This window comes from Anser brachyrhynchus (genome assembly GCF_964034855.1).
Source record: "Anser brachyrhynchus genome assembly, chromosome: Z".
In the NCBI taxonomy this organism is placed as follows: Eukaryota; Metazoa; Chordata; class Aves; order Anseriformes; family Anatidae; genus Anser; species Anser brachyrhynchus.
In genome coordinates, this window is record NC_137697.1 from 19,392,619 (window position 1) to 19,415,830 (window position 23,212).

The 23,212-nt window shown below is 38.6% G+C and overlaps 1 protein-coding gene across 1 annotated transcript; it reads left to right on the forward strand.

Annotated features, from left to right (window-relative positions):
- Positions 1 to 182: 182 nt before the first annotated feature.
- Positions 183 to 22,987, forward strand: SLC30A5 (solute carrier family 30 member 5). Its single transcript, XM_080573106.1, has 16 exons — positions 183 to 376; positions 696 to 818; positions 2,479 to 2,545; positions 3,932 to 4,017; positions 5,680 to 5,767; positions 7,482 to 7,569; positions 8,899 to 8,975; positions 9,609 to 9,779; positions 10,405 to 10,693; positions 11,051 to 11,259; positions 13,082 to 13,239; positions 13,685 to 13,814; positions 15,338 to 15,569; positions 16,954 to 17,180; positions 19,121 to 19,249; positions 19,872 to 22,987. Exons 1-16 carry the CDS (start codon positions 303 to 305, stop codon positions 20,040 to 20,042), a joined length of 2,319 nt encoding a protein of 772 aa, XP_080429232.1. The 5' UTR covers positions 183 to 302; the 3' UTR covers positions 20,043 to 22,987.
- Positions 22,988 to 23,212: the final 225 nt, after the last annotated feature.

The following is a 23,212-nucleotide window of genomic DNA, read 5'->3' on the forward strand; positions in this document are numbered from 1 at the left end:
CGCAGACAACCCGAACTCCCCCCCCACGCACCCAAGATGGCGCCCCCCTCAGCCCCCCGTTCCCGCCCAAACCCCGCCCCTCCCGCAGGGTCGCCCTGACGCGCGGCCGCCGTCCCCCCCTTCCCCGCGGCGCAGCACTGAGCGCTTCCGGCGGCTGCGGACGTGGCGGCGGCGGCGCCTGCGCCCCGAGCGCGGCGCATGCGCAGAGCCCGGTGGCGGCGGCGCCGGCGTCGAGGAGCGGGCGCCCAGGCTGAGGCGCCCCCGCGGCGGGGGAGGCCCGGGCCGGGCCGCAGCGCCCCGCCATGGAGGAGAAGTACAGCGGGCAGGCCTTGGCCGCCGGCGGCGTGCTGGGGCCCGTGGATGTGCCCAGCGCACGGTAACGGCCGCGGCGGGGAGCGGACGGGAGGAGGGTGAGGGGACAGGGCCTCACTCGAGAGGTGTTTGAGGGGTGGGGGGTGGGGGTCGTGAGGCGGGTGGGGGTGTGAGGGGGGGGCTTGGGGGGTGTGGAGGAGGTTGGGGGGGTGTGTGGAGGGGGTTGGGGTATGTGTGGAGGGGGTGTGGAGGGGATTGGGGGTGTGTGGAAAAGGTTGGGGGGTGTGTGGAGGGGGTTGGGGGGGGTGGACTTGGAGGGTGTGTGGAGGGGGTTGGAGGGGATATGGCAGCCCCCGGTGCTGATTTTCTCCCCTCTCCCGCAGGCTGACCCGGTACGTCGTGCTGCTGTGCTTTGCGAAGTTCCTGAAGGCCGTGGGGCTCTTCGAGTCCTACGACCTGCTGAAGGTGGTCCACCTCGTGCAGTTCATCTTCGTGGTGAAGCTGGGGTGAGTGTGCCGGAGGTGGCGCCTGTCAGTACAGCACGCTTTGGCTGCGGGTTCAGGGTCCTTCTTGAGATTGTACTGGGCGCTGTGTTGTTGTGGAGCGATCAAGGAGGAAAGGACATGGAGGTGGATCAAGGAAAGGTGCTGATCGCACCAGTGTTTTGCTCTCTTATCTGCACTCGTAATAATTTCAGAAGCTGTAGAGGGCTACTTAAGAATTGATGGTTTATGATAGTACTCGGTATAGAAAACCTAAGTGTGTCCAAATTTTCCTAAGGTGTAAAAGATGAGTGTTTTCTTGTTCAACTTGTATTCTTGTAGTTCTTACAAGCTTCAACTGATATTTTTCCCTGATTGACAATTAAAGTGTGGAAATTGATAGCAAGTATACAGAACCAGCCTTTGATAACTTACATGCACGGTCCTACTTCATGTTCAGATGATACGATGTGGAAGAGCATTTCCGTAGGTTGGCAGCACTGAAATTTTTCTAAGGTTGAAATGCTTCTAAGGTTGGCAGCACTGAAATGTTTGGGACTTCATTTTCTCCCTTTTATTTCAATTTGTTGACGTTTCTTGGCTTTTTGGTAGTGTGTTCCCAAATAGCATGGTCTTTTTTTCTCCATCACTTATCCTTGATCACAGTTCAGGAAGAAACGTCTTGTTTTCTGTCATTTCTAACAGAACGTTGTAGTCAGCATTCAGTATGTGAGGAGGCCTTTGGTTGCATGTATTTTGCTAACAGAAGGTACATTATTAGTGCTGTACCAACATTCTCCTAAAAAACCTTTCTGAGATCAATTATTTTGATTTTTGTAAGGCAAGGGTAGATTTGTTCAAGCATGGTATTGCTAGACTGCCAAGGGAAGTGGTTGTCCTGCTCTGCTCTGCACTGCTGCAGCCGCACCTCAAGTACTGTGTGCAGTTCTGGGCAGTGCAATAAAAGAAGGACATAAAACTGTTAGAGAGCGTCCAAAGGAGGGCTACAAAGGTGGTGAAGGGTCTAGAGGACAAGGTGTATGAGTGGCAGCTGAGGTCCCTTGGTTTGCTCAGCGCAGAGCAGAGCAGGCTGAGGGGAGGCCTCATGGCGGCCTGCAGCTCCCTCACGAGGGGAGCAGAGGGGCAGGCGCTGAGCTCTGCTCTCTGGGGACAGCGACAGGACCCGAGGGAACGGCATGGGGCTGGGACAGGGGAGGGTCAGGCTGGGTGTTAGGGAAAGGTTCTGCACCCAGAGGGTGGTCGGGCACTGGGACAGGCTCCCCAGGGCAGTGGGCACAGCACCAAACCTGCTGTAGTTCAAGTAGCATTTGGACAATGCTCTCAAACACATGGTCTGATTTTGGGGTGTCCTTTGTGGAGCCAGGAGATGGACTCTGATTCTTGTGGGTCCCTTCCAATTCAGGGCATTGATTTGGATTCAGGGCCTATTCAGGACAGGACATTGACTGTTCCCCAAAGATCTTATATGTAAAACTGACCAGAACCAAAGTTAACTTGTCATCAACTTCTTACTAGTGTCTGAAAAATACAACTGAATAATGTGGGCTTTTAGTGAAAAATAGAGGAAGCTCTTTTGTAAACAAAGCATGAGATGAGGAGAGCTGGTTTGAATAAAAAGCTAACTGCTAATGCATTAATAGAGAAAACTTTCTCTTTTTAACAGGTCTGCATTTTTTATGGTTTTATTTCAAAAACCATTTTCTTCTGGAAAGGTTGTAACCAAGCGTCAGGTGAGTTTGACATATGTAGTAGTAATTCACATCTTTGTAGATACTCCTGACAATGTGGCTTGTATCAGAAATCACTCAGGAAGAGGAACAAAGGTTCCTCCACTTGGCAGATGTGGTTACAATTTCCAGAAGTATGTAACTGACTTTTTGTCTACTGCACCTGTAAAACACAATCAGCATACTTAGCTTTTGTCAGCTCCCGTAGATAGTTTGGTGAAAAGATTGGTCTTTGGCTCCATGCAGGCATTTATTTGATCTGAGGACTGGATTGTTGAAAAGAGCTTAGTCTACTCAGCAGACTTTGACAGTCCCAAACAGCAATTTCCAGTCTGCCAGGGTGTCAAAGTGCTCCAGTTGTGCCCCTCTAACCCACCAGAGTGCTTTCTGCAGGCTGCGTTGCAATGAGGTTGAGTCTAGCTGCTCTTCGGAATTGTGTGGAATATCCCGAGAAGTTCCCAATATCCCGAGAAGTAAGAGCAGGGCTCAGATTGCAACCTATTCATTTGTAAGAAATAATTTTTTCTACCTGTCCCATATTCATCTTGTTTGCATATAATTGTGTATGCAAAAACTTGATCCATGCGGAGTTACCAGAATATGTACTGACTGGAGAGAATATGAAGGATAGCCTCAGAAATGTTCCAAATGTTAACTGCTTTCATGATTAGCCGTATATGATAGAATTTTAAAGTGAACAGAAATAAATTACATCTTTGATTCGTGTTCAGAAAATCTTTTTATGGTTTCACTTTTGCTTAAAAGTAAAAAATAAAAATAAATTTTAAAAAATGAATTTTGAAGATGTGATGTTAGCCATAGGGAGTTTGTTTCGTTTAATGCATTTCCAAACTGATTTTTTTTAAACTAGCATTTAAAGTTAATAATGTATTGAATAACTGAATTATAAACTTATACCAGAAGAAGAAGAGTTTAACACATGCGTAATTTGTAAAATTTGTAAATTACATGCGTAATTTGTAAAATTAAGGTTTTAGTCTCTGTATCTTAGATGGTTTATCTAGTGCTGTCTATGTTTATCAGATATGTACAATAGATAACCTGTCAAAAATGCTATTTTCTAAACGGACTTCAATTTTTTCAGTATATATCTAGAAGGCTCTTTTTTTTTTTTTAAAGAGTTCTTGTGAGAGCTGTATCATAGAATCTAGTACTGTGGTAGAAAAGAAATGCAAAAATTGTCCCTAATATGTTCAAACAGACCAAAGCTGCCTGGCAAAGTAGATAATAAAAAAATAATACTCTAAATTTTGCAGAACTTGCAGAGCATATGTTTTCCCCTGTATTTCTACAGCTGAAAAGAATGTCTATGGCATGTTTATTTTGAAAGCATGGAGAAAACAATAATGAAATACCTTTCTTTTGTAGTGGATCAAAATTTTTAAGCATGCTGTTGTGGGATGCATCATTTCACTTTTGTGGTTTTTTGGCCTTACTCTTTGTGGACCACTCAGGTAAATATATATTTACTGTAAACAAAGTTTTGTCTTTTTAAACTAATTTTTGTGATCTTTTCCTTGTCTTTGCCTTCGTTTTTCACTTTATATCTGTCAGCCTGTGGTGCCAGCATTGATTTCTTTTTTTTAAATGAACTTTCATGCTTTTTCCTGTGAGTCTGTTTTACCAGGGAAAAGTTGCATGTAATTTTCTGTAGAAATTTTAATTTTCTTTAGTCATTGTTGGACAAGATTCCGGTGAAATTCTTGACAATGGTTAAACCCTTGGTGTCAGTGATACAATAAGGTAACTGTACCGACTGTGGTTTTCGTTGTTACCTTAGTGTGGTTTCTGTAACCCCATTTCTGCTGCATGTAACTGTTTGAAATCTGTGGCTTGACAGCTAGTGACAGGAGCTTGTATTACTGTGCCAGGTGACTAGAATTCATTTCCCCATTTATTGCAGGGTACTGTTTTAAGTCTGTGGTCGTATGGTGTGTTGGAATTGGGTAGCGTTAGTGCACATACCCTGCATGAAATCACTTGTGCTTTCTGTTAGCATTAAGGAATGACTAGCAATAAGAGAATGACAAAAAACAAAGGGTAGCTTATTAGAAAAGTATCTTTCTTTAGACAGAGGGAAAGTAAAGCCTTAAATGATATATTTTATGAAGTTGATGATTTACTCTCTACACATCAGAAAGCATACTTAAGAATAAAACCGTTTCTTTACTGAAAGGACTGTGAAGCCTTGGATCAAGGCTGCTCAGGGAAGTAGTTGAGTCACCATCCCTTGGGGTATTTAAAAGACATGTAAATGTCGTGCTTAGGGACGGAGTGTAATGGTAGACTTGGCAGTGGTAGGTTAACAGTTGTGCTTGATGGTCTTAGAGGTCTTTTCCAGCCTGAATGATTCTATGAATAATAGGATTTCTTTAAGAAAATACAGTAGTTCCTTTCTGAATACTAGGTCTTCCTAGCATTCTGCCTTCCAAACACAATCAGTAGCATGGTCCCTGGTAGGCTGTAATTGTGTAAGGAACAGCTGAAAATGTTGGTAAACTTGACAGTGATTGTTACTCTCGTGTTCTGCCCTAGAAAGCTGTTGATGCAGCTTGTTAGTCAGCCTTCGCTACCTGAAGGAGAATGTGTGCAAGTCAGAATTTCGTGTTTTCAGTAGTTAAGAGGTTCTGAGGTTGCATAAGCTACCTAGCAGATGATCAGCACTTCAGTGAACGAGATGTTACACGGCAGAACAGGGCCTTTTTTTTTCAGGGAGCCAGAAACTTTATTTTGAGAATACAAAATGGGAATTGTAATGGGAATAACTTTTCCATCTTGAGCAAGTTAGTACTTTCTTGCATTACTACAAGGAAGTTACAGTTTAAAGTATTGCATAAATGCATATTTTTGATCTGTTACTTGACTTATGAAGTTGTTTTGTCACTGGATATTATTGTTATCTGGATGTCACTGGTTAGACCTCTTGCAGGTGGAGGCAAATAGATTTGCAGTTACCCTCTTGAGCTGCTTAAGCTTGCTGTTCAAATAGCAGGATAAATCTCTAACCTCTCTGTCACTGAATTTTAGCTGAAATGTATGCTGTCAAGCTCTTGAAGCAAACTCCTTCTAAATGGATGTGGGACCTGAGTGTTTATTTCGCTTTTTTTTTTATATAGGACACTGCTGCTATTTGAACACAGTGATGTGGTTGTGCTGTCACTCCTTAGTGTCTTGTTCACAAGCTCAGGTGGAGGACCAGCAAAGGTATTTAAATACAAGTATTACTTTACCCAGAACAAACAGTGCTTTAGACCAATTTTCATAGTAGCTGTGTGTTTTTTTTTACCTTAATTAGTGGTGAAATTATACTACCTGAAATAAGAAATAGGACATCCAGGGAAAAACAGTGGGTGAGGCTGCTTGAGTTCTTTGACAGATATCTGAGTTTTTCTGTTTGTGTGTGCAAGAGCACCTTGAGAATGATTTTTGCACTGTAGCATTCTTTGTAAAGGGTTTTGGGGTTCAAACCAACAAAAGGACGGACATGTACACAGTGGTCTTGGCCCTCAGGCACTGACAGCAGCAGCACAGTCTTCAGATTCCTGCCTAACCTATTTGGTATCTGTAGCTTTTCAAATACTTTATTTTTCTAACAAAAAGTTCTAACTGCTTTAATTTGTGTATAAGCCTGCATCTGCTGAATTCTTGGCCCTGTCTTTCACTTAATCGAATCTGTACATGAGACGTCTTTTGTGTGAGTCCCATCACACACAATTTCAAAAGATATTGTCAAGTCATGCCTAATCAGCCCTAAATGGAATGAGCTGATCCCAGCATTTAGTGGTCTTTGGTCACTTTCATTCAAAAACAGTGACAGCTGAGGGAAAATACCTGATGATGGTGTATGCTTGAGGCCAGAGTACTTGCTGTCTAAGAAAAACTCTGGATTTTGACTCAGGCTTTGAGTGTCAAAATCTGTCTTGTAAATTCTTTTGGAGTCCCAAAAATGTTTTCAGGTTTTTCTTACAGTAGCATGAACAGCACTATTATCTTATGATGCTCTACCACGCCCACACACTCCCTCAAACTGAGATTGTTTCGGGCATCCATAATGAAACTGTTCATCAAAAAGATAAATCCTTTCTTCAGCCATTTACTCAAATGGTAAGCTTAGAGTTGACCCTTTGAGAAAGAGGTTCTTTGTGAATCCGTATCTTAGTAGATTACACCTAGCAGTTAAGCTGCACATCTAAGATGGCAGAAACAAAGGATTGATAATCCTGTCCTCTGAATGTTTCAGCTTTATGAAGGGAACTATGGTAAAAGGAAGTCATCCAATTTTCCGAAACAGTATTGTGATAGTTGTGTTTAACTTCAGAGGATGAATTGTAATAATGGCTTTTAGCTGTAGGTCACAGTGTTTTTGCCAAGATGATGAATACCAAAATTGCAGTCTTTTAAGTCAGGATAGACAAGCAGACTTCTCAGGCAGCCAGGAGTTCATAATCACTTTTGTCTCTTCGTCATGAAAGCACTTGCAGAGCTCTGATTTCTTAGAGCCTTCACACAGGGCTGTAGCCTTTACCTCCCCTAGGACAAAATTCTACAGTTTATCAACTAGATCTTGTTTATAGCTCCTTGATACTACACAGAGTATTAAGTCATCAGGCTTAAGTAGCTGTGCATTCTGACAGGCAGAAATACACTGTAAAGAAAGAAGCAAACATTTGAAGTTCATAAGATTCAGTGTTCTTGTTTGTTAGAGTGGTGATTTACCCTGAGTTATATAACACATCTGGAAACTGGAATAAATATGAAATTATGTTGTCACAGTCAGCTTTCTCCAGAAATGTTTCTTTCTTCATGCTTTTTTTACTGAACTAAAGTATGCCTACTTTGACTGGAGGGTTGGGAGGGAATGTTCCTAGAATTTTTAACATTAATCTTTTACATCATATTATAACTATTTTTCTTCCAGACAAGAGGTGCTGCATTTTTCATCATTGCTGTCATCTGCTTACTACTTTTTGATAATGATGACCTCATGGCTAAAATAGCAGAACATCGTATCCTTTCTTGCTGTGTGTTAAGAGCAAGTGCTTATGGCTACTGGACCAGGGAGAATAGAATGTTAAGTTGAACGCACCAAATTAAATATACTTGTATTTTTCTTGATAGGAATCTTAGCTTACAATAATATTACAGCGGAAGATTTTATTTCACATCTAAATGCTGGTATTGGCAGATGAATGAATGGCGCTGCTTGCTTTGTCGATAAAATCTGTAGCTGTGTTTTAAGTTCAGTAGTAGTTAAAGGCTGCCTTCCCATTTGCACATATCAGACCATTGAGGATTGCTTCTTTGATCAGCTTTCCTTTTTTAGAAATTCTATACATAATGGCTCTAGCCTCAGTGTGTGCAGTAAACAATTGGCAGCCTGCCTGGCAGCCTTTCTGTTATATCCAGAAAAAATGGTTTTTGTGCTCTTGGAAGTGTGTTAGTAGTGTCACTTCACCTGCTGTTCCGAAGAACGGTGTGAAGTAGCCTGCAGTAGCTCCAGTAACAATGGAGTTTGAACTTCAAATGGAAGTTGACTGACAAGCTTCCAAAGTCACTAAGTATGTGAATTTTGAAGTAAGTTTCCAGCAGGTCTTCTCAGCATAGTGAAGTCTACTGGAAAAAGGCGTTGTATTTAAGGGTGTAAAGTAACAACGCAGTCATATGAATGATGGCAAGGTGAAAGTAAACTTTCTTGAGGAAGGGTGAAAACGTGGAATTACAGATGCAAATGGTATATTCAGAAACAGTATTGATTATTCACTTAAAACTCAGTTCATTGAATTCATTGTCAAAGTGCCTTTTAGTAAATAGTTTTCCCAAAAGCTATCAGTAGTTCAATATTTGGTGGATTGTGCTTGTCAATTTCTCTTAGTTTTCTAAATTTTCTAATCAGTGTCTAATTTCTCTTAGTTTTCTAAATTTTAGGTATATATGAACTGAAAAAATATAGATCATGTTTTAGACACATTTTTTATAGATCACAGACACATTTTTATAAATGATGTTTTAGACACATTGCCATTTTAGTGCTTTTAGTAAAAATTGAATTTCAATGCTATTGAGTGTATTTTTCTAAGTCTAGTTGCCAAGATTATTGTAAACTCTGTATCTTGACTGATATGCAGTATTTAGCAGTGAATGTGTTCTTGTGTTTTAAACTATTATTAACTATTTTCTATGGAAATATTTTCATCTTTCATGAGTTTTAAGTATCTCCCAAACTTGTAACACTTACTTTGTTTACTTCTGTTTCTGTGGTCTTTTGCTACCTCTGCCTGTTCTTTGGTGTAAGAAAAAAAAATCGTCTAATGAAATGATTCCTTAATTTTGTTTAGCTGAGGGGCATCATGACAGTGCTCTTACCCACGTTCTGTATACAGTCATTGCTTTCCTGGGTGTTGCAGATCACAAGGTAAGTTACTTCTTGTATTTTAGTAGGGTGATGGGTACTTGACTTTGTAGGTAAAAATTGCAGCAGCTCAGAGTTCAGCAGAGCCTGAATCAAAACCAAAAAGTTCAACATTCCCACTCCCAATTAGAACTAAACGTGCGCTATAGTTTTTGCATCTTGACCAAGTTTTGGAAATCTTAGAAAGAAGCCAAAGTGATATGACCCTTTGAAGTTTATGTATGCTTTCAACACTTCTTTTGTTTTATAATGGAGGATGGGAAATCAAGTCTTTTGACTTTTTTTCTTTTTCTTTTGATTTTTTGACTTGAAAGATTTCTCTTTCTCCTCTGTGCTGTTCACTGCCAATTTGCGGCTGTTGTATGCCAGTTAATGTTACTGAGAGTTTTAAACTGCAAGTTTAAAAAAAAAAAAAGTAGGCTGTTGTGGATAATGCGATGGTATAATCATGTACATTGATTGCTTTATAATTTATGTATTATTGCTTTAACTATAATAACAATCAGAGGAAATATCCCATCTTTGTTTTCAGTTGATAAGGAAAACATGTTAACCTTTTTCATGTAAATATGACTTTGTTTAGAGTGAGGTATTAGACTCATAAGAAATGATAATGAGATCTCTCTCCCTTTCCAGGGAGGAGTACTGCTTCTGGTACTGGCATTGTGTTGTAAGGTTGGTTTTCACATGGCTTCCCGAAAGCTTTCCGTAGATGTGGGTGGAGCTAAACGCCTTCAAGCTTTGTCTCATCTTGTTTCTGTCCTTCTGTTGTGCCCATGGGTCATTGTCCTCTCTCTGACAACAGAGGTAAGACATCAAGTACTATGAAGTACACATTGGCAAAAACAAATCATTTTTTGTAATGCTTCTGTTTGTGAAGTGCAACTTAAAGGTGTTTTAAAGGAAAAACTTAAAACTACAAAATTGCCATCTATATTTTTCTAGAAAGCTGTGATTGAAGTTGTACGTCTATATTTTGATGTGCATCTTCATGTGATACCTTAATTTTCTCTTGTACATGATAACATTATCTTATCTTTCTAACTCCAAATATATCCTGGATTCTTTTACTAACATTACACAAGGATTAATTACTATAAATATATGTTTTGTTTTATTTTTTGATGAGGAGTATATATTGTAATTTAAAAGACATGTTCATTATGACTTCCTGCTTAGATTAGAAGGATAATAGAACAATGCAAACATGGCATTGCACATAGGATTGCTTTTAAGCACAGGAAGGTATTTGAAATAAAATACACAAATGCTTTTATGTCTTCTATAGCTTGAATGTTGGTTTTATATGATCAATTGAAAGTATAAAAGAACTGATGGATTGCTGAAAACACAAAGTGGACTGGATTTAATACTGCATGCGCAAACATATCTAATGGTGAACAATCCTGTTTGAAATGTGTTTTCATTGCAGAGTAAAGTAGAATCTTGGTCTTCTCTCATCATGCCTTTCATAACAGTCATCTTTTTTGTTGTGATCTTGGATTTCTATGTGGAGTCCATATGCTCCGTCAAGATGGAAGCTTCCAAGTGTGCTCGATATGGATCCTTTCTTATTTTCATTAGTGCACTGCTTTTTGGCAACTTTTGGACACATCCAATAACAGACCAACTTCGAGCTATGAACAAACCACCACACCATGAAAGCACAGAGCACGTTCTTTCTGGAGGAGTGGTAGTGAGTGCTGTTTTCTTCATTTTATGTACGTACTTATATTTCTCTTTTAATATATCTATTATCCATGTTATTTTGAAGCCAGTAAGAAAATGGCTGTGTGCAAAATGCTTTTGAATGAGCTTTTTATGGATTCCTTTGAATAAAAAGAGCCTGCAACGTTGTCCCTTTACTGTGCAAACAAAAAATGCAATACCTGTTCTGTTGTGGAGGTGATGGTCTGATCCTACATACCAGTGAAGTGTAATGGTGAACCTTAAGATGAAGTTGGCAATCACTTTGCTGCCTTAAAATTTCATGTAAGCTTTGATTGCTGATAAAATGCATTGTTTCTAAGCTTCACAGCTATTTCATAAAAACAAAAACTTCAACACTTTCTTTGCAGCTGCCAATATCCTGTCATCCCCCTCCAGGAAGGGGCAGAAGGGCACCCTTATTGGCTATTCCCCTGAAGGCACTCCTCTGTATAACTTCATGGGTGATGCAATACAGCAAAGCTCTCAGTCATTACCCCGGTTTATTAAAGAGTCACTGAAACAGATCCTTGAAGAGTATGATTCTAGGCAGATCTTCTATTTTCTGTGTCTAAATCTGGTAAGTCTTCTTGTGTGTTTTTTTTTTATCTCAGTTGCACAGTATTTTAAGAGTTATTAAAAGAGTTATTTTAAACACTTCCCATGATTAGTTTTTTTTTGTTTTTAATGGCCCTAGATACAGTATTTTCATTAGATAGAATCTTAAAATAGATTTTTATGCTAATCTTGTAGTAAGTGGCAGGTTACATTGATCCTTTGTCACAATGGAGCAGTGGTTCTGCGTGTAACTGTTGCACCAGTAAGTAAAAACAGGTGTAATAGTAAGAACAGTGGGTCCTGTTCAAGATGGAGGTATCACAATGTTACCAGCAGACAAGCTGAAACTAATTAAGGCCTTCATGGCTGTGAATGGCAAAATAGTAAAGAGTGGGATAGAGTAACGTCATTTTGGACCAAACAGTTTTGATTTCTAGCTTATTTATCATGAATAGGAAAAGGTCATGAAGTAGGCATGAATCTTTCATCTGCAGAGACCTCTGTTCATTCCTTGGCAGTTACCCAATAAAATGGGGAAAAATATGAAGTAACCATTACAACTTTAAGAAATTCCATTATGAAATTTAAAAGATGGGAAAGGAAGTCTGTAGGCAGACCAGTTAATAAGAATACTAAATCATACAAGGAAAATGTTTGTATTAAAAATGTTCCTTGTTGTACCCTTCTCAAAACTAATGCCTAAGATTTAAGCAGTCATCTAATCAGGGAAGAAAGTTTTTACACAGCAGGATACTAGGATGTAATTGGGAATAGCTTCAGCTGCATTTTTTAATAAAATGGTTTTTTTTGAATTCTTCTGTCTAATTTGGAATCTGGAGCAGAATTGATAGCAGTTAATTTAGTCAATTATTGGCATTTGTAAATGGCTATTTATTTCAGCCACCCTGATGCTGATATTTGATTCTTTACAGAGAGTGCTCAAGCTAGCCTAACATGAAGAACAAATACCTTCCTTTAGATATTTATAAGTTGACAGGTTGTATACCTTAAGTATACATATACACACACACACACACACACACACACACACATAATTAAACAGCTGTTCATAGGAGGTTTGGATTCAGATCACAGAATCCCAAATGGGTGAGGCTGGCAGGGCCCTCTTGAGGCCAGCTGGTCCAACCTCCCTCCTCAAGCAGGGACACCCGGGGCAGGTTGCACAGGACCACATCCCAGGTGGCTTTTAAAGATCCAAGAGGGGAGACTCTACAACATCTCTGGCCAACCACTGCCAGTGCTCCATCACTTGCACAGTTAAAAAGTCTTCCCTTATATTTAGACAGAGTGATGGAACTTCTTTTTCTAGTTCAATTGAACTTTTTTATTTTTCAATGATTTACAATGACTCTTAAAAAATGAATCCCTAAGTGGCTGACTTGAAGCTACCATGAAACTGCAATAATCACACCCATCTTGATTACTCATTTTTGTAGATGCTTAATAGGAAACGTGTATAAACAGCATTGCTTTCTACACTCACGATAGATCAGATCAAAGTAGTTACACTGTTTTAAGACAGTGCTTAAAATTTTGTCTGCATCGTATTAGTTTAAAATTCTAAATCAAAATGTAGATTTCCTTATTTACTCATGTATGTAAGGCTTTAAGGGAGGGTTGGTGCAAGAGTATCCCTTCATAGACTTGGAATATATCACCTGTTTTTCTTTGATTGGAGGAGAAAGAAAATGGTCTGGAAATATTTAGAATGGTACCTTTTGAAAACTAGCAGGCATCCTATGAAAAGAGCTTCTGGCTGGCTACCAAGACATTAAATTACAATTTAATCATTACGGAAAAATTCAAACTTTTCTTCATTTTAGGCTTTCACTTTTGTGGAGCTTTTTTATGGAGTATGGACCAATAGCCTTGGTCTTATATCTGATGGATTTCACATGCTTTTTGATTGCTCTGCACTAGTGATGGGGCTTTTTGCGGCACTGATGACAAGGTGGAAAGCAACTCGCATATTTTCCTACGGGTATGTATATTAACTTCTTTAATGACTACATGAAAATTATCCTACTTAATCATTTTCAAAATGTCCTACTAAAACAGTATGTTCAGAATGTTTTTAATTGTGTGTGCTTCTCTGTTTGTGGTTTTTTTTTTCTGTCATTTCACTTCCATTGACATAAGTAAAAATTGTGTATAGGCATTTAGCAGCTTGAAGTCCTATGTATGTAGCACATATTAAAAAATATTTGTGTTATTAAAATTGTGCTATTGATACACGGACAGTTGTGAACTAGCCACCTGTTGGTCAGAAATAAATGGCTAAGAAATTAAGGCTTGATTTTGTGGCACTGAGAGAAAAAAAAACTTAAAAGTTGTATTAGACATATTACAACTTCATTTGTTATTACTTTGAAATTTGTTCAGGATACTCATTCTTTGCTCTCAAAATTACTTATGTTGGCTTTCAGATATGGACGTGTAGAAATTCTCTCCGGTTTTATTAATGGCCTCTTCCTGATGGTAATTGCTTTCTTTGTCTTCATGGAATCGGTGGCCAGACTGGTAGATCCGCCAGACATAGACACAAATATGCTAACTGTAAGTTTTGTCATTACATTTGAATGTTGTTTTGCAGTTGATGGCCCATTTATGTTCATCTTTAACATTTAAAAAAAGAGGGACTAAAGTTGCATACTCAAGATCTAAATTATGACTTGACCCTTTAATGCATAATTCCAATTTTATAATTCAGAACACATCTAAATCTAAAATATGGAGATATATAGGAGTGAATATAATTTAATTGTAAAAGTTAAATTGATTTTTTTTCAGAGGTGTTACAACTCTAATCTATTAGATAGTTGTCTTTCTGTGACAAAAGGTACTAAGGAAATAATCTATACAAGACTAAATTTGGTTCTGCTGTTTATGTAAAACAGTGTCAGTTATTACAAAAAAATATGCTTATCTTTGAGAAATCTCAAAAATCATCAGAATTCATAATGTGTTGCTGTTGGAATAAATTCGTAACGTGTTGCTGTTGGAATAAGAATCATGAAGCTGTTGAGTAACTAAGTTAACTAACAGCATCTATGTTTCACTGCTTTCCAAAGCCTCTTCAAGGTCTCCTTATTTACGTTTTCAGGCTTTCATTGTTTTCTTCCAAAATATGATAGTATATTTTTCTTGAAACTAAATTTTCTAGATCATGGAATATTGCAAGTCCAAGCCTACGTTTATCAAATTCATAGTTCGACTTATTTTCTGTATGACACACACGTGAATTCATGTGTGTGTCATACAGAAAACAATGTGTTTTCATAGTGTGTGTGTGAATTTTACCTACATAAGAATTGTGAATTTTTTGTAGGTAAAATTAGAGGCGTGCATTGCTGGAGTCAAGGCCTGATTTTTTTTTTTTGTCTTTCTAATCTTCAATGTTTGTCCCACTTCCACTGCCAATTTTTCTGCTTGCAGGTGGGGAGGGTGTTACCTTCTGTACATGAGTCCTATTTGCATAGCCAAGGAGAGATCTGATAGCCCCCAAGCAGGACTTGTTTAACTCCTGTATTAGCTGGAATTACAGTAATTTTTTTTCAAGAGAAGTATAGAAAAATATGCAGACAGATAAAAAGCACAACTCAAACAGTAATGCAGTAATTGCATTAACTACTACTTCAGTTAACTACAATTTTAGATGAGTGTACATGTCCTAAATATTCTTACACTTTTTTTTTTTGCCAAAGAACGCCAGCAGAGCAAAGCTTGTAGCCAAGCCACATTCTCTTCTTGGAAGTAAATGAAAACAATCCCTTCCTCGTCGTGATTTTTGGATGTTAGGCTTTGCATTTTGGTGGTAGTTGTTGTGTGGGATTTTGGGGGAAAGTAGGGGGAATTGTATTTTTTTTTTTTTAGAGGAAAATAAAAATCCTTTGAAACCAACTTGTATATGACATTTTGCTGATGAGGACCCCACACTGGAATAATCCTTCTGTTGATGTTAATGCTTCCAGGTTTTTCTTAGTTCAGGTGTGCAGTGTTTCTGATTACCATGTTCTAGAAAAGAAACCTGAACACCTAGCAAGATGTAGTGACGTTAAAGACTTCTCTCCCTCTCACAGCCAGTCTCTGTTGGAGGGCTGATCGTAAACCTTGTTGGTATCTGTGCCTTTAGCCACGCGCACTCCCACGGGGCTTCTCGCGGAGGCTGTCATTCACACGATCACAGCCATTCTCACCACGGGCATGGCCACGGCCACAGCCACGGGCACGGCCATTCCCACAGTGACCATGGGCACAGCCATGGACATTCCCACGGATCTTCTGGAGGAGGCATGAACACCAACATGAGAGGCAAGTACGGATTGTTAAACCATAAATGTCGTATGTGTTCTCCAGCAGAATTTTAAGATTTTCATAATCAAACCCAGTACTGCATACCATTCCTAAAATATTCCTCCAGAAGTGATCTGGCAATCATTTAATGTGGTATACATTCCTTTCTCAAAGTGTTTTTTCATAAGTGAGTTTGACTTGAAGAAACGTAATTTGAATCGTTTATTTACACAGCCCTCTCAGATGTGGGTAATACCCAGGGACCAATAAAAAGCATTAATCTACAGTCTTAATAACTAGTCATTATAAACATTACTGAAAAAAAAAAAAGTTATTTCAGAGTTCCATCTCAAAATGCAAGTAGAAGGTCTCTGTCTATAAAGTTACTGCCATACTTCAATGTGTCATGTTACAGCTGGTTGTAAATCACTGGGGGGAAGGGATAAAGAAGCAGGAAGAGCAAATGCAGACCAGGAATCTGGGGTGTGAAGCAATATGCTTCTACTTGTATTTGAGAAGATAAAGTGGTAAAGATGAAATTTTCTAAATCTAAAATTGAAATCTGGTGACAGCAGTATATTTAAAATTGCAGAATAGCTGCTGTTTAGAATCTTCTTCCTTTCTCGTGAGAAGGTAGTTCTATACCAACTGTTTCACTTACAAAAATCTATAAAGGAATGGGCTTTTGTGTAAACTTGTCAGAGCACCAAAATTTTAGCTAAGAGACTGATATTTCATTGGTTATTTTATGTCAGTCACAGTTTAGTTGACTCCTCCATTGACAGATGTTTTTGTAGTCTGCCCATACTCATTCTTCCAAATCCTTGTAGTTAATAAACACTAGTTTTACAAATGTATAAAAATTATTTTTTCTATACCATTTGAGTGTACACTGGAAATGATGCCCACGATTAATGCAATATAAAGGATTATTCTTATTATTGGTAGGTAGACAATATTCATATCAAATCTGAACAGAGTTAGCCTACAATAAAAAAAATGGTAACAATACTAGCACGCCGGTGCATTTACGGTGATCTTTTTTCTTCTGTTGAGGAGCAGTGTGCACTGATTCCTCTAGAGGGAGTAAAATGATGATGCTGTATAGTAATAATCCCACCAACAATATAAAGCTGCATTTACATTTTAATTTGTAAAAGTCTGCCTGGATTATTGTACTGTAGAGTGAAAATTGTGGTGTTTTTTAACATTGATTTGTGATTAAACGTTAGGAAAAACTAAATGTTTTCTTTCATTTTGTAGTAGGTTAGGCAGATAGTTACCTTCTGCAATCTTAAGGGATACTAATACAGTAAAACCCACAGTGTTACCACTAATGAGCATATATGTACATTTTAAGCACAAGTGTTCAACTTAATCACGCAGTGTATTTTGTTTTCAGGTGTGTTTCTGCATGTGTTAGCAGATACTCTTGGCAGTGTTGGTGTTATCGTATCCACAATATTTATTCAACAATTTGGATGGCTGATAGCTGATCCACTCTGCTCTCTTTTTATTGCTACATTGATTTTTCTCAGTGTTATCCCACTATTGAAAGACGCCTGTCAAGTGCTTTTGTTGAGGATACCTCCGGAACAGGAGAAAGATCTGCATGCTGCTTTAGAAAAGGTCAGAACTAAAATTCAAAATGCTGTCATGTACAAACATGTGAAGCTGTGCCTGCCCTTAATAATCAGTAAACTCAAGCAGTTCAGCCTGACAGCTTCTGTTGTCCGAGACAACTTTATGTCTCAAGTTGTTTTAAATCTGCTTGGCAGAGATGTGACAGGACCAGGAGTTCTACTGATTAAAGATGTTTTGTAACTAAAAAAACTTATCGAAATTAGTTTTATTCATTGGCACCATGTACTGTTTTTTTGCTTTTATGGGTAGCATATGATTTCAGGTAAATATGGTAGCAGTGTAAGAAAGGTGCTTAATACTAAGAAAGTAACAGCAATTCCCAAAAGGTGAGAGCTGATGTGTACAATTCAGGTTGTAGGATTTTATCTTGAGCCTGTGATAGCAATTTTCTTAGTTGTCCCATACCACGAAGGACATGCTGGTTCAGAGTAGGTAAGATGGGAAAAGTAATGCTGTTTTTGCTAATTAATATCCTCACTCTAATGCATTCTCCTCCTGCCTGCCACGCTAAGGTATCTACTTTGAAGCAGTACTTAGTCTTTACTGCTGGCTCAGTACCTGCCCAAAATCACACTGTAGATTTCAGTGTGGAGGGCTCCTTGGTGTCAGAGAACTACTTACGGAATTCTGAGGATGCCATCAGCTAGAGGTGGAAGGGAAGTCTATCCTAATGTTCTTTGTCAATGCAGGGGGGAGATGTGTTCTTGTCTGTGTGAAAAATGAAAGAACATGTGGAAACTGGTTAGGAAAGGCTTGTGTCATGAAAGGATAGTGAGGTGCAGGTTGGAATGTTACCTCCTGAGTAGGGAAGACAAGGTAGTTTTGTGAGACTGAGGAAAAAAGTACTTTTTGAAAACAGTTGAAGAGCAAGTAATTAAATAGCAGGAAAACCATTTAAAAATTGCATTAATATCAGCTGATACAGTTGTTGTGGGTTGGCTGCAGCAAGGTAGCCACACAGCCACTTGCTTGCATTCCCCTACAACCACCGCCACCCTTAGTGGTACAGGGGAGAGAAAAGGAAGAACAAAACCAAGAAAACTCATGGATCGATATAAAGGAAGTTTTACAGATGCAGGAAAGTGTAGTGGTGGGGAGGAAAGCAAGGGACGCGAAGGAGATCACTCTCTCCTCCCACAAGCAAGCTGATACCCAGGCAGTCTAAGCAGCGGCCACCTTGGAAGCTGATAACCTCGTTCTTCCCCTATCTGAGTTTTTATTGCTGAGCACGATGTTATAATACATAGAACTCCCCTCGGGCCGGCTGTCGCTGTTGTGTCTGCTCCCAGTTTCTGGCCTAGCCCCAGACAATTTGCTGGACTAGGAGCAGAGTGGTGGAAACAAGATAATGTGCAAGCGCTGCTGTGCCTGAATGTGCCTGGACAATGTGCAAGCACTGCTCACCAAGCATGGAAACACCGGTGTGTTACCAACACAATCTTGGCCACAAATCCAAAATGTAGCATTGTGCAGGTCTCTATGAAGAAAATTAATTCCATCTCATCCAGACCCAGTGCAAAGATCAATTTCAAAAAATTAGGAATTATGGGAGTGTGTTTCTGTGCAATGTACAGCTATGATAGCTGCCTATCCTGGATAGTGTGGTAACGGATGCCCTAGATCTGATGAAAAGGCCAGGCCAAAGCTGGTCTGTCTGTTGATGTTATTGTGACCTGAACAGTTTTTTTCTCATCCAATTTAGCATTATACTCTGCAGGGTTTTCGTTTAGTTTGATTTCTAACTTCTTGACAGTAGCAAGGTGGCCTTTAAGTGCTACATTATTTCTGTGTGTGACTTAGGTGGAAAGATGCTCTGCTATATAGCTTTGTTTCCGGCTGAAATATTTGCTATCAATATGCATGTACATGCACAAGTTTAAAATGTGTTCTTAAAAGTAATTGTTGCTAATGTAATTTGTTTACAGATTCAAAAAATAGATGGGGTCATATCCTACAGAGATCCTCATTTTTGGTGTCACTCTGCAAGTGTTGTGGCAGGTACAATACACGTGCAAGTGGTATCAGATGTGATGGAACAACGAATTGTACAGCAGGTAAGGTGCAAGGTTTCTAGACCCTATTCTCTTAATTTTTTACTCTGTATCCTTATTTCAGTCGTAGAGTGAAGTCTGAAGCTGCAGTTTTTGATCATTTTTGTAAGCTATTAGTTAACGTTTCAGAGCTGGTCTCTCACGCTTGGCCTGCCAGCTTGGAATTATTCAGTTGGCCTAAAAGGGTCACCTGCTAAAACTTCTAAACAAAAAAAAAAAAGGAGAGAAAAAACATTGATTGTGAAATTATATCTACTGTGAGAAAAGGAGGAGGAGGTTAGGTTAGTTCCATGTTTCAAAACAGGCACTAAGTGGGAACTAGGGGGATGTGAATGCTAATCATGTGCTTGTTACTTGCTTACTGATATTGTCAGCCTTGGTTTTGTCTTTCTCAAATACCTTCAAAAGGTGTTTATTTCTTTATGCAAGACACTGAGAATTAACCGTTATGCAGAAATCATAAAGCTGTACCGTACGAAGGAGGTCTTCACTTCTCCAGGAAATTGAAATTTTTTGTGATAATATATTTTTAATATGCAATATTTCATATTGAGAATAGCGTACGTTATTGTTACAACACTTTATATGCATTTAATGCTAATGTTAGCCATGCTGTTTTATTCAGGTTACAGCAATTCTGAAAGATGCTGGGGTAAACAACCTAACTGTCCAAGTAGAGAAGGAAGCTTATTTTCAGCACATGTCCGGCCTCAGTACAGGATTTCAAGATGTCCTTGCAATGACTCAACAACTGGAATCCATGAAATACTACAAAGATGGTACTTACATCATGTGACATAAAGTTGGGTTATTCAAAGGGTAAATGGTGAAGCTGTAGGATTCCATATCTGTATTATTTTTGTCAGGAGATCTTGCACATACCTGTACAGAAACAAATGTACTATATATTTGATTTTTTTTAAGCATTGTATCTTTATTAAAATCAGATCAAGATGCTTTTATAAAGGAAATTAGGACTAGAATATTTGCTGTATATGTGAGAATAATGGAAATTTCATATACTGTACATCATGTTTATTAAACAGGAATCTTGCCACTTGTGGATGAGCATGTATATATTCCATACTTTCTCTTAAGTATGGCACAGCATGATTGTAAATTTGTTAGCAGGGGGAAATGGAGATAGTTTACATTGGAATATAAACAAAATCAACTTTTTTCTTCCAAAAGTAGTTGGAAGACTGAATAAAAAATATTCACGTATTTATTATGGGGAGTAAAAACTAAGCTGAATACAAAGTCAAGTTTTTGCAGAGTTTGTTAGGTAATAAATATACAGTTTTTATGTTTTGTCTCTGCTTTTAACACTGATTTCTAAATTTAATTTTACTGCATCAGAGCATATAGTTGTTACCATTTTAAATTTATATCAAATTATTTTTTAAGGGAGAAATCCACTTTAGCAGTGAGAAACGGGGGGGAAAAAGCAGATGCTTTCGTTTCCTGGGAAGGCTAAGAATCTAAAAAAACCTCTGTATGTTATTTTTTTTCATACCTTTTGTATGAGTAACTGCAACCACAGTAGTTTGAAGCTTAAAGAAATTCATCCAGGTTACATCCTGAATGCTCGAACTCAGCTAAACTTTTACCTCTTTAAGATAAATTTTTCAGTCATTTACTTGATTTTTATCATACAGAATAACTACTTGGATGGACTTCATATTTGTATATTTTTTGCGATAACTAATACTAAATATTCCATAGCTTTCATTTGTGCCAAAAGTCTATTTTACATTGGAAATTAATAGACCAGGAAGAGCAGCTGAGTGACCTGGCAGGTGAAATGTTTGCTACATATGGCTCACTTTACAGCTAAGGAGCTGTTCAGTTGCTTTTTCTTCCTTGACTTTTGTTCAAGAGAAGTTGTAGTGACTGAATATTTAGCTTGGCAGAAGGAAAAGAGACTTCCATTCTGGGTTAAGTAACAGGGGCATGCTTGAGCTATTGGATTTAAAAAGAAAAAAGGTGTTCAAACTATGCCATAATACAGTTACAGGTGTATTGTAGCTAATTACACCATTATATGTTACTCAAGGAGGCAGTCCAGATTTAGAGTGCTGATCTGTAGTAGTCTGGGACTTGTCAAGCTATTGAAACAAACTATAAATACAGATTTGGTGATTGAAAAGAGAAGAGGTATGTTTAAGAAAGAATTAATGCATGTTGTAATCTTAATACTGTGGAAAAGACAAATCTGTCTTTAGGGAAAACCTGCTAACAGCGGTAATACATGTGTTTGGAGGTGCTTACCCTTACATCTGTCTGTCTTCCTTTGCCCCCCTTTTCTAGTCTGAAAACCCTTAAAAATTTTTCTTGAAATTCAGCAACCAATTCAGTGGTTAGCAAGAGCAAGTATATCTTTCAGTGTTCTGCATATTGTAGCCATCTTATTTTATGTTGCTTTTCAGTTCAAGGTATTTAGGTAACTGAGAGTCAAAGCAAAGAATTTAATGGAGGATGTTGTTAGAATTTGAGGCTAGTGTGTTGTAGAACTTATTGGATTAGATGTAACAGCAGTGCAGCAGTCTGAAATGTCCTTGAGCAAGAACTCTGCGTTTTCTGTGATCAGACTGTTTGTAGAGATCGTAATGTTTCTTTTTTTATTTTCTAAACGACTTCGCATTCCATTCTCTCCCACTAGTGCTGTACTAAAACAACACCTGCAGCACGGGACTGACTTGAAAAACTGTTTTCAAGAAGTTTCATTGCTTTCATATCGGTTTGTGTAGTCAAATCTTGATCGACCTTAAGTCGGTTATTTCTCACAATCGCACTTCAGAACCAGCAAAATTCTCATGATTTGATCTCTGTTTCTCATAATTCATGCTTTTTGCAGTGGTTTTCTCACCTTCCCTCCTCCTCCACAAGGCTGAGTGCAGTTGAGGAACTGTGCTGCAATTATACTTGCTCCATAACAGAACAAGTGATTTTCTGGTTTTGAAAACAGTTTTCAAACAAAAAGCTTCAGTTAATACTTATGTTTGCCACTCTTACTTGAAGTGGTTGTACTGGCACTGGCAGCATTTTACCAAACTGAGCAATAGCTAGTCTTGATAGATGAAAAGGGTTGTCCTTTTTTTCCTTTTTTTCTTTTTTTTATTTTGTTTTTGTTTTGTTCAAGTTAGCTTAACCTAATTAGGAAAGCCTTCATGGTTGTCATGACTTTCTCTTAGCAAATGCTGATTTCCCACTTCTGCTAGCAACAGGACCCAAAACACATTAAGGTGGCTGGGAACATCTTAGATGATCATGCTCTGGCAATGAGGTTCAGCTCTTACACGAATACTTAACAGGCAATTGCAAACCTGCATCTTAACAGGCGTACAACAGCGTTTCATGTTTTACCCAACCACATACACATGCACACTCTGTTTCCTGGGTACCCTGACAAGAAAACAATAACCATTGTCCATTTAAAATTAGTTTAACGAGAGCTCTTATTTGGCAGTAATCCTCCTAAGAAGTGGCTCAGGCTTTCCCACAACATCTGAGAGAAGTGTGGTGAGAGTACAGGTCAGTTGATTTATATTCTCATAAATGGTACAGTGTGGAAGTTCTTATCCTAGTCGTTTGATTTGTGTGTGGAAGGTTGCCATGAAACACTTTTGAAGATGAAGCTGATTTAAAACAAACTGCAGCTACATATTGTACATTTGAGAGCAAGCAATATATGTATATAAAGAGGAAAAAATAAATTTTTATTTTTCAATAATGTTCCAATTTCATGTAGCGCATCTTTTCTCGTTAAAAGTTTAATTGAGGTGGAAACAGGACATACATTTTAAAAGCCTGTAATAGTGTGTTGTTGTAGCTCCCACCTCGAGCTGTCGGTGCAGCAGCTGATTTCGGGTAGGGAGTTTGAGAACATGCTTGAAATGTTGATTTATTTGGGAAATGTTGATTTATTTGGATGGGGAGGGGGCATCTGCACCGACTGCACTGTGT